Genomic DNA, 12,213 nt, shown 5'->3' with positions numbered 1-12,213 from the left:
TTCCCACCATTCAGCAGAGGGGCCACCCCTAAATCTTCCCCTATGCTAAAGAACATTTCCACCACAATGCCCACTGTGCCCAGCTAGTGTGCCATATTTGAATAGCCTCCCACTCTAGATTCAGGTTGCAGATATGCATGTTTGACTTGAGATGCTTTCTACTTATGATGGCTATATCCAAACATAATCTCATCAAGAGTCAAGGAGCAGAGGTGCTTACCTCTGTTCACCCTTAGAGTATGGCTGTCCCTGGGAGGGCAATTTAAGTCCCATAAGCAAGGAAGAATAGCTTTTCCAAAGTTTGAGGAAAAGAAAGAAATACAGCGCATGACAGCTGGAAGTCAGCTCAGACATAGGATGGAAAGTCCAGGAAGACCTCCATAAGGACCCCTGAAGGGACTCACACTGCAACTCTTGCAGATGAACTCACACGGTGTTTGGGACTTGTTTCAAAACAATACAGGAATGGACAAGGATAAAATAAGATGAGCTATGAATTAATTTCTAAATTTATTATTGTTATTTTATTTTTATAGATGTAGGTGTTTTCCTTGCAGACATGTCTGCACTATGTGCACAGAGGCCGGAGAAGGGCATCCAATTCCTTGGAACTGGAGTTACAACTGTCATGAGCCTCCTTATGAGTACTGGGAATGAACCTGGGTCCTCTAGAAGAGCAGCAAGTGTTTCTAAACACTGAACTGTCTCTCCCAGCCTGAATTGACAGTGTCCTTTCCTTTCCTTTCCGTTTTAATAGTCTGGAGATGGATCTATGAGCAGTCACACAAATCTTCTGGCTTTTTATATATGTTTAGCTCTTCAATAGTAATAAGGTGCATTACTTGCATTGGAGATTTTTGCTGGATGTAGTAATAAGATCTAAGTTTGCACTCCTTCGTAAAACAACAATAAGCCAGGCTAAATGTATGAAACCATAGGGTTTAAGATACTGGACTTTGGGTGATAAAAGACACTTTTCCCAAAGGAATAGGAAGTAGTGGAACACACCACACACACACACACCACACACACACACACACACACACACACACACACACACACACACAAAATGGGGAGGGAAGGTTGGGGATGGAGATTAAGCTCTATGGTTGCTCCTATGATTTCTAACTTGAGGACATTTTCAGGTTGTAGAACAGAAAGGAAGAATCCAGATGGAAGTGGCAGGCTCTGAGAAGACTGAGCTGGGAGTTCAGTGTAAGCAAAGGCACTGGAGTGTTCAGGAGGGGAAAGAGAAAGTGGTATAGAGAAAGACTTTCTGAAATCCACAAGGACCTCTTTGACTGTTCAACATAGACCCTGAGTAATGCATATGGAGAAATTACCAGTGTCCCTTGTCCTTCAGAATTCTGATCAGGCCAAACAAACAAACAACCAAACCAAACCAAACCAAACCACTTTGAGTATCTTACACTTTAAAAAGATTACATTTATTTGTTACTTAGTTTTTTTGTGAAGGGAGCATGCACATACCATGATGTACATGGAGAAGCCAGCATTCGGGGTCAGCTCTCTCCTTCTACTGTGTGGATCCCTGGGATAGTAGTAGTGAGGTCTGGCAGCCAGAGCCTTTACCCTCTGATTCATTTGGTCTGTCTTGAGGTCTTTAATCTCTTGTATATTGTAAATACTATGTAAATAGTTGTGCTCCTGCCTTGTTGAGAGTAAAGAACTAAGGGTGTGGTTCTGTAGCGTGCCTGCCTTGCATTATTTACTTTGTTTCATTTCCCCTGACATTGAAGGATTTCTATCAGAATATCTGTATCTAGTTTTGTGAGACTTTTTTTTCATAAATGAGGGTTGGTTTTGCCATTTTTTCCATGTCTAATGAGACAATCACATGCTTTTTTCCCCTTTAGGTTATTGATATGATTTAATAAACTTTTATAGACTAATTGAGATTAAAATCCATACTTTTTTTTTTTTTTATTTTTCCAGACAAGGTTTCTCTGTATAGCCCTGGCTGTCCTGGAGCTCACTCTGTAAACAGACTGGGCTCAAACTCAGAAATCCGCCTGCCTTTGCCTCCCAAGTGCTGGGATTAAAAGTGTGCACCACTACTGCCCTGCCCATACTTTTTTATTTTGGTACAATACATGCAAGATAAAGATACCATTCTAGCTATTTTCAAGGACCTAGTTCAATAACATCGACGGCATTCATGATTTTGTGCAGCCACTGCCACCGTTCATCTGCAGAATCTTCTCTTTCCCAGATGAAATTCTGCACTCAATTAACACTGACACTGTATTTCTCCAGCCCAGTCGCCATTTTTTCGTCTGCCTCTCTGAGTCTACTCTAGGAACTTCAAGTCCGTGGGTTAGACAATATGTATCCTTTGCAGAAGGAGGGCTTCTTTACTCTACAGAGCATCTTCACTTTTCACCCATGCTGTAGCAAGTAACAAAATTCCCCTTTAAAGAGTGAGTCATGTTCTGTTGCACCCATATATCTCGTGTTGTTTATCTGTTTTTGTTTGATTTGGTTTTGGTTTCATGTAGCCCTGGCTGTTCTTGAACTTACTCTGTAGATCAGGCTGGCCTCAAACTCAATGAGATACACCAGCCTCTTCCTCCTGAGTGTTGGGATTAAAGGCATGTGCCACCACCTCCTGTAACCATGCATCTGTTGATGAACATTTTTCTTCTTTTTACCTTTGTTTTTTTGTGAATGCCAATGCTATGGGCATTTGTGTACATGTTTTTATTTAATTGCTTTTATTTTCAACTTTATTTTTAAAAATTTACATACACTCACACACATGCACACACACACACACACACACACAAAGACACACATACACAAATCATATACCAAAATGAACCAGGCTCAATGACTATTACAACTCAGTGAACTTCTGCAAAGTTAAAATAGCCATTCAGAATGGGAGCTGTTTATTTTTTGAGATAGGGTCCTACTGTGTAGTCCAGGCTAGCCTACAGTTCATGATCTTCCCACCTCTGTGTCCAGAAGTGTTGGGATTACTGGATAACACCACCATACCCAGCTCCTAACATTGCTGGTTCCTGACTTTTAGATTATCTGGGTTCAAGTGGGTGTGAAGTGTTTGCTTGAGCTGGTGTTGACTTTTGTTTTCTATAATGATGAATGGTTCTGGGCCTCTTTTGCTTATTGGCCATTTGAACAGATTGGGAAAAATGTGAATTCAAGATCTTTGCTCAGTATAAAACTGGGTTATTTGTCCTCCTGTTGTGGAGTTGTAAGAGTTCTTTATATATTCAGGATTCATATCCTTTTTCATTTAGCCTGACAACCCTTGGATTTATTTTTCGGGGGGGGGGTTGTTTTACTTTTTTGGTCTTGTTTTAAGACAGGGTCTCTCATAACCCAGACTGACTGCAGACTCACTAAGTAGCTGAGGCTGGTTTTGAACTTTTGATCCTCTTGCTTCCACATCTGGTGCTGGGATTATAGGCTTATGCAACCAACCTGGGTTTTTTGTTTTGTTTTGTTTTGTTTTTTGTTTTTGTTTTTGTTTTTTGGTTCTGGGGCTTTGTGCATGTTAGACAGTAACTCTACCAACTGAGCCATATCCCCAATCCAATTTTGATGTTTTGATTAGAACATTTTAATCTGTTCACAATTAGTGAACTAGCCATCATTTGAAGAAAGAAAGAAAGAAAGAAAGAGAGAAAGAAAGAAAGAAAGAAAAGAAAGAAAGGAAGAAAGAAAGAAAGAAAAGAAAGAAAGGAAGAAAGAAAGAGATAAACACAGAGCTATCTTGAAGACTTTCTGGACTTAGAAAATACATCCAGTACAAACATCCATCAGCAAAATGTGGAACTTGCATCAAGTCAAGGATTTAAATACATCATCCAGCCAAGCATCGTCTCAGGGCTGAGCTATGCCACACCAGTGCCACCTTGTAGAATTCCAGGCCTAAAAGCAAAGGCGAATATAATTTTTGATTTACGACATCAGTCCCACACCGCAGGGAGAAAAAAACCATAAAAACATGATACACAGAATTAATCCAGGAAAGTCATAAACCCCATACCAGTAATTCCCATATCTGATAGAAGGGCACATTGAAAGGCAGAATTTCTATAATAATATGATAAGAAATATTCATCCAAAATACAAAGCACAGAAGTAATTGATATTGTCCTACACAGGAGGAAATGGCAGTCAGTAGAAACTGTCCCTACAGAGGCCTAATTGGCAATTACCAGATAAGTGTTTTATTATAAGCAGGCATCTATTTGTAAATAATTTCAGAGAAATAAAATTACTTTTATGTTTAAATTTTTTTGATTGATTGATTGATTTGTTCTTTTATTGGTGTTTTGACACACAAGATCTTACTAGGTAGCTCTGTCTGTCCTAGAATTTTTATGTAGAGTAGGCTGGCTTTGCACCTGGAGCAATCTTGTTCCTGCCTTCCCAATGCTGGGGTTATAGGTATATACCACTACACCTACCTACACTTCTAAAGGAGAATATCAATAAAGAAATAGAAGTCATTAAAAAAAAACCCACACAGACTTTAGAAAAGAAGAGAAAGAAGCAAGTCTTTGGGCATGTGGTACCAATGTCCTCTGTGTCCCTGACCCAGTTTGGAAGACAGGAATGGATAAAATAGAAGTTTCAGTCAACAAACAAAACAAACAAACATGGATGTTCCAGAGTGGGAGAAGTACACTGACTAGAATGAAAATCTCATCAGAGGGCCATGGAGACTGCATAGTCCACAGAGAATGCCCTGTGCATGCATCAGGACCTCATTTTGGATCCCTGGCACCTGTAAAAATAAAAATAATTTTAAAAAAGCCAGGCCTGTGGTGTGCCTACAATCCCAGGGCTGGGGTGGCAGAAGCAAGCAGATTCTGGGTCTCTGATGGCAGGTATGTGCTACCTTGCTCATTTTATGCAATGCTGGAGATGGAACATCTCCTTGTGTGTCCTGGGCAAACACTACCAACTGAGCTTCCCCTCCAGTCCCTCAAATCCCATTTTAACAAAATATGATGTACATTAAACCATTCTAAAGTAGTGGTCTACGTGTTAAGATTTCTTGAAATCATTGCATTTAAGTAGGTGAAATAAGTAATTGGACAAGCTCTATATTAAACAGAATAGTTTTGCAGCATTTTTTTAATTGAAAAGAGAGGAAATAAAATTTAAAGGGAGGAGCATTGTACATTAGTGACATGTTCACAAAAGACTTCCTGACTTCCCATCTATTCTCTAAAGTCAGCAAAGGTCTTTGGAGAAGTGGAAGCTGCTGTGGAGCAAGTTTACTGTGAGGATGGCTGTTTTCCACTGAGTCAGCAGAGGTCCCAACTTGCTTAAGCCGTTGATGCAGAGACATTACAGCCATCTTGACCTGGTGAGAAAGGGCTTGACTCTAAGAACACTGATAGTGCTTTGGCCATTTCCTTTGGGGAATTTCTATTTGGTCTGGTGGACTTAGAGGCAGAGGGGTTGGGGAGGTAGAGCTTACATTCTGATGCACCTTATATCCCTGTACCCTGCAGGTAAAGCTCCCATGGGCAAGGGACACCAAGGCTCACATGGTAAGTGACTGAGCTGGACCAAATTTGTGAAAAGGCAGCAACTTGCAGTAGTCTGCTTGAAGTGAGGAGTAAGGAAGGTCACCCTTCATTCTGTACTTCCCCAATAAGGCATCTCTGCCTCAGTGACTCTCTCTCTCTTCCTCCCTCCCTCTTACTCTCTCTTGCCTTCTCTCTCAATTTAACATAAGAAGGAAAATGTTTATTTCTTTTTAAAGAATATTTTATTTATTCTTTAACAACTTCATGTATGTATACCATATGTGTGTATATACGTATATATATATGTATATATATGTATATATATAGAATATCTACCATTATATCATCCTCATACCCTCTCTTTCCCTCACACTTCTCCAGTACATCCCCTTCCAACCTTCTTGTCCTCTCCTTTAAATACACACACACACACACACACACACACACACACACACACACACACACACACACACTGAATTGAGTTTGTGCTGCCCGTGTGTGTATTTGTATGGGGCCATCCGTGAGAGCATGGGAACCTACTAGTGGCCTACCTTTCCTCCAGTGGCTCCTCAGCAAGGGGTGGGACCTCGTGAGCCCCATCTGAGCTGGAATGTTGACTGACTTGCTCCATGCGCTTAACCACCATACCATTGGGAATGCATGAGTGCAGTAGGCACATCCTGTCTAGAAGTCAGCATTTCACAAACCACCCGGCCCAATCCCACAGCTCTTGCATTTCCCACCCCTTCTTCTAGGATGTTCCCTGAGGCTTGAAGTAGCTGATATCAATGTCCCACATAGGACTGGCACCCACCGGTCACTCTCAGCTCTTGAGCAGTTCCAAGCCACTGTGCTGACAGTGCAAAAAGTTCTCTGAGTTAAGCACAGTGCCCAAGTATAAGTGTTTAAAGGAAACTTGACCATATGTCAGGGGAGACGTTTCTGATATGACAAATGTTGGTGGTCTGTACTGCATAGAGAATGAAACCTCAAATTAGGAAGAACCTCAAGCAAGTTTGCAAGCACAGCATTCTTTCAAAGACGCTGTCTCACCCCCTTCCTACGCAGGGCGGTGTAACAGGAAATACACTTCATTTATTTTTTTCCTCAAAGTCTTTTGCATCTCTTATTAAGAAAGGAAAGAAAGAGCTAGAACAAGTAGAGAAAGGAAGGAGGAAGAAAGAGAAGAAGAGGAAGAGCAGGAAGAGGAGAAGAAGAGGAAGGAGAAAAAAGAAGATCCCCCCTGCCACCACACCCCCAGCGCCAGGCAAGTCTCACCCTGCTGCCTGTGGTGTCTCTGGTGTTTACTTATTCCCTTCCTCTTGGCCTCCCTGCCCTATTCCAAGCTAGCAGAACACAATGACCTGACTACTTTCTTCCCATTTCCTCTCTCAGGCTTTTTACTTTGAAAACAGACTTGAGTGTATACACAGAGAACAAGGCTCTTTATAGTAAATGCAAAAAGACAGTATGGGAGTTTGGGAGAGGTAGTGGTCTCCACATTTTCAAATGTTCAGGGCTATGGCTGAGAACCCCACAGACCCTAAGTTCTCAGGGAGGATGTTTAGGTGTGCAAAGCCATGGTGCTGAAGGGGAAAGTGTAATAACAAGCTTTAACGCTGATTAAATACACGAGTTAATAACAAGCTCACTCAGAGAATGGCATTACACAAAAATAAGAAATATAGCTAACGGGTCTGCCTTCTGATTTTATCACCACTTATGTTTGCTGCAGCTGTATCTTTTGAAACTCTCATTAGGGTTCCTTGCTTATTAAACCCCCATTTCCTTACAAACTCCATCAAGGAATGACCCTGTTTGCCAGCTGCCCAGAGAGCAAACCCTGCTTGCTTTAAGACAACTGAAACTATGCCTGTTTAGTTGATCAGAAATGTAGCTTTTATTTGAGGCCAGCCTGGTCTACAGAGTGAGTTCCAGGACAGCCGGAACTATACAGAGAACCCTGTCTCGAAACGTAGGTTTTATTTTTTTACTTTTTATTTTTATTTTTATTTATTTATTTATTTATTTTTTTCGAGACAAGGTTTCTCTGTATAACCCTGGCTGTCCTGGAACTCACTCTGTAGACCAGGCTGGCCTCGAACTCAGAAATCCGCCTGTCTCTACCTTCCATGTGCTGGGATTAAAGGTGTGCACCACCACTGCCCGGCTTGTAGCTTTTATTTTTAAAAGATTTACTTATTTTATTTTATGTGTATGAATATTTTGCCTTCTAACATGTCTATGTACCACATGTGTGTACCTCCTGTGGTGGCCAGAAGAGGGTGTCAGATCCCCTGGAACTGGCGTTACAGACAGTTATGAGCTGCCATGTGGGTGCTAGGAACCAAACCCAAGTCCTATCCATGAAAGAGCAGCCAGTGCTCTTGACTGCTGAGCCACCTCTCCTGCCCAGTAGCATAATTTCTTCATAGGCTATGATTGCCTCTGTCTGCTCTTTCACTAATAAAATGTGATGAGACATTTAATAAAGGTGCAGATTCATCTAAGCTCCTCAGAACCTTTGCACAGGGACAAAGGAGCCACTCTGGGGATGGCAATCCTGGACTGGTAGCTGGGGCCAGGATTTGGCTATGGGAGGCAGCAGCTCTGAGCCCTGAAGCTTGCAGGCAGCCTGGGAGAGCCAACTCTCAAATTTGAAGCAAACAGTTCTGATGATGCCAAGGGCCCTGGATCTGCCCCACAATCCCTGGCCAGCATTTCTATGGATGGCATCCCGTTTACTACCCTCAGTCAGGCAGCCTCTAATAGCCCCAGCCTTCCCATCTGTGGAGCAGGGATAGCGTCATACCTACGATGAAATTAAATGAGCACCATGCCTAGCACACCATGGATAATATCTGTATACTTATAAAATAAAATGTCTAGAAACTTGGGAATAGAATCCTATGATTTGGATGAGTATCCCCCAGGGGTTCCTAGAGTGAAGCTATTGGGAAGTAATGAAACATATAGATGTAGGAGGGGAGATCTTGTGGAGGCCCTTCAACCTTTAGAAGAGTACTCCTGAAGGCAATTGTGGGACCCTGGCCTGGCCTCTCTGCTTCTTGGCTGGTGGTGTGCACACTAGCATGTGTTTCTTTGACCTTTGTCATCTGCCATCCTTACCAAAGGTGGGGCCAAGGGGCTGCCCTATCTAGGATTGCAATCTCCAAACTGTATGTTAAATAAACTTTGTTTATTTCTTCCCTCTCTCTCCCTCTGTTTTTCTTTCATTCTTCATTAGTTCATTAATGAATTGCCTCCAGAGTTTTGTTGTAATGTGAAACCTACTAGCACAAACTCTAAAACACATGATTACTCTAAATTCTGGCCCTCACAGTCTCTGGACATGAGTCAGGAGCAGGTTAGCCTTCACAGTCTCTAGACATGGGTTAGGGGCAGGTTAGCCCTCACAGTCTCTAGACATGGGTTAGGGGCAGGTTAGCCCTTACAGTCTCTAGACATGGGTCAAGGACAGGTTATTCATCTTTCTGGTTCCTGGCCGAGACACGAGGATGACACTTGTGCCCATAGTGTTAAGACACACAGTAAAGGGAGCAGATATATACAGGGCTGGACCAAGGCAAGTGCTCAATGTGTGGTGGCTGAGCCAGGAACCGAGATGGCATAACTCTACTCTGGACCTGCCCTGCCTACCTCCTGTGAGTGACAGCTCTGCAGTGGAAATAGGACTCACTGCTCTAACACTTCCACATCTTCTCAGAGCCTATATAATCTTGAATCCTTTATTATTGTTTTTTTTTTCACTCATGAACTCTTTTTAAATTATTTACTTACTCACTAATTTATTGTGCATGTGTGTCCACGTGGAGGCCAGAGGACATCTTTGTTGGTTCCCTCTTTCTACCATGTCAGTCCTGGGAATCAAATTCAGGTCACTGGGCTTGGTTTTGAGTACCTTTACCAGCTGAGCCATCTTGCCAGCTATGGACTCCTGAGATGGTTTTTCCATGTCCCTCAAAGCAATGGTAAGAATGGGCAGAGGAACTGTGGTGCGGGCCAGCCATGAAGGGAACTCCTTTGCAAAGAAAGGTATCAGGGCTGCTAGTGACAGCTTCCAAATCTGAAGCAAGCTGAACATATCCTTTCTCATCTGCATTTTATTAGAAAGTCATCTTAGACAACCAGTTGTAAAACCTGGAACATTAAATAAATCATTTTTACCACAGACATGATGCATGGATGGAGGTATGCCAGGCTTCGTGAAGATCAAAAATGAAGTCAAACCTGCCATTTCACCTTATAAACACTTTTACATTTAATACTGTGGAAGAGAAAACAACTTTAAAAGAGCAACATTGATTCTGTACAAATGTTAACACTGAGGGATACATTTTGAGATCTGCAAGGTCAGTGAAATAAGTCATCTTTTATTAAAATATAATATCCTTGGCTCTTTCCACCATATACACATACATATATTCTCTCTTTAAATAAATATATTATGTATCTTATTTATTTTTTTGTGTTCATGTATGTGCTGGTGTGTGTGTGTGTGTGTGTGTGTGTGTGTGTGTGTGTGTGTACAGAGAACAGCATCAAATATCACTCCTCAGGTGCTGTCCACCTTTTTTTCTTTGAGACAGGCCTCACTTGGCCTGGAACTCACCTGGGTAGCTGGTCAGTGACCCTCAAAATCTACCTGAGACCATCTCCCCAGCACTGAGATCACAAGTGTGTGCCACCACATGCAAAGTTGTGTTATGTTGGCTCTGGGGATCAAACTCATATCCTGGTGCTTACAAGTCAAGGACTTCACCAACTAAGCTATCTTCCCTAGCCTCTGTATTTTTATTTTGTACTGCTTTGGGGTCTTGGGATGGAACGCAGGGCAGTCCACAGGTTAAGCACACAGTTGCTGAGCCACACTCCTAGCCTTGCTATTGGTTTACTTAGTTTTAGATCTAGTTTTTTGCATATGACTGTGTGAGAGTATACCTCGAGTGTGCAGGTGCTCTCAGAGGCCAGAAGAGAGTATCAGTCCTCTAGGACTGGAGTTACAGGTGGCTGTGAGCCATCTGGTTTAGTTGCTGGCAACCGTATAAAAGAAATCTCTATAAAAAGTCATCTCTCAAGACCTTGGTGATGTATTTATTTGCAAAACTGACTCGACAGGTTTCACCTGGTGGTGTCAGGCCATGGACTCTATTTGGTAAGGAAAACAAATTCCAAAACATCAGGTATAACCAGTGTGGTGGTTTAAATAAGAATGGCCCCAATAAGCTCATATGTTTGAATGTTTGGTCTCCAGTTGGTGGAATTGTTTGGGAAGGATTAGGAGGTGTGGCCTTGTTGAAGGACTTTTGTCACTGGGAGCAGGCTTTGAGGTTTCAAAAGACGGGTGCCATTTCCCAGAGTGCTTTCTGTCTTCTGCTTGCTGTTCAAGGTGCAAGCACTCAGCCGTTCCTGCCACCTTAACTTCCTTCTGCAATCATGGAATCTAATCCTCTGAAACTGCAAACCTGGTTAAACACTTTCTCTTAAAGATTGTCTTGGTCATGATGTTTCATCACAGCAATAACAAAGTATGTAAGACAACCGGATCCCATGAAGCAGTATTTGCGTGGTTCTGTCATGCCTCCTCTCGGCTGGTCTCACAGGGGAACTTCAGAGTCTTCTGAGGAGTCATCTGCAAATAAAAGTTCATCTGGTGATGGGCTCCCCAAAGGTAGCGTGCTGTGGTGAGACCTGGAGATGCCATTTTTGGTGAGTCTGTCCTCCAGTAAGACACTATCTTTTCCTGGTGTGACTGTAGCAAAAGGAGTGGAGGACGCATCTTCCCATTCCTCATTGCCCCCATTCAAGATGTATCTTTCCTCATTAAGGTTGTTCTCGTGGACTTCTGCTGTGACCACGCTGACAGCAGTGCCTGGCGTGCAAGAGGCAATAATGGAGTCAGGATCAATGTTCATGTCTAGCCCCGGGAGGGAGGGCCCATTGGGTAGGCCCTCACAACTCTCTAGTAACTGGGTATTGATGTAGATGATGGATTCTTTGTCCTGTGCATCAGGCAAACTCTCAGAAAGCTTTTCCAGCTGCAGTCTCAACACTGAGAAGGTGGGTCGGTCCAAGGGATCAGCACTCCAGCAAGAGTACATGATGTCATACCTGAGGATAAGAGACAAGTGAGAGTTACCTGTCACAGACCCAGCTGAATCTAAAATATCTGATGCATGCTGATTACTGGCTTTCTTAGGAACGGAAATGTGCAGTTCTCACAATCTACAGATCCTTGGGCTAATTCTAGCGTCAGTCCTTATCCACAGCACACAGATCTCATCCGTGCAGACATTCTCATGGGCTCTCATTGATCTATTTTTGCAGCCCTTACCAGTACTGTTACTCAGTTCTGGAATTTGGACATTCACATCCACACAAAGGGACGGGACCTCAACACAGGACTCCATTCTGACACCGCCTTGCAGTCCCAAGTTTCGTCTTAGCCTCGGGAGCGCCTTCGAATCTCTCTAACCCACTCTCAGTAGCCAGTTGCTTAGACCAGACAAACAACGTCCGGTTCTGATTTGGAGGTTTTCACCACATCAGTCAATCTGCAAGACTCCAACTTTGCACAGAGCCTTGCTTGTTTGCTTACATGGGCTTTGAGAAATTCAGTCCCTAAGGACATAACATCCTTTTCAGTTTCGTGTTAAGA

The 12,213-nt window shown here is 42.7% G+C and overlaps 1 protein-coding gene and 1 long non-coding RNA gene across 3 annotated transcripts in view; one reads left to right on the top strand and one right to left on the bottom strand.

Moving 5' to 3' along the window:
- The window catches only part of LOC116090904, an 11,061-nt gene extending 4,063 nt beyond the window's left edge, over positions 1 to 6,998 (top strand). The window contains exons 2-5 of one of the 2 annotated variants that reach the window (XR_004118850.1): positions 1,146 to 1,215; positions 5,233 to 5,368; positions 5,517 to 5,555; positions 6,669 to 6,998. This is a non-coding gene — a long non-coding RNA (uncharacterized LOC116090904). The remainder of the gene's footprint in view (positions 1 to 1,145; positions 1,216 to 5,232; positions 5,369 to 5,516; positions 5,556 to 6,668) is intronic. The other variant, XR_004118849.1, reaches the window with a different exon arrangement.
- Positions 6,999 to 9,803: 2,805 nt separating this feature from the next.
- Positions 9,804 to 12,213, bottom strand: part of Mertk (MER proto-oncogene, tyrosine kinase) — a 101,286-nt gene continuing 98,876 nt past the window's right edge. Inside the window, exon 19 of the mRNA XM_031371851.1 lies at positions 9,804 to 11,666. Coding sequence (XP_031227711.1) covers positions 11,153 to 11,666 — 514 coding nt within the window. The 3' untranslated portion in view covers positions 9,804 to 11,152. The remainder of the gene's footprint in view (positions 11,667 to 12,213) is intronic.

The sequence above is a fragment of the Mastomys coucha genome, unplaced genomic scaffold (assembly GCF_008632895.1).
Source record: "Mastomys coucha isolate ucsf_1 unplaced genomic scaffold, UCSF_Mcou_1 pScaffold15, whole genome shotgun sequence".
NCBI lineage: Eukaryota > Metazoa > Chordata > Mammalia > Rodentia > Muridae > Mastomys > Mastomys coucha.
This window is presented reverse-complemented; position numbering and strand designations above follow the sequence as displayed.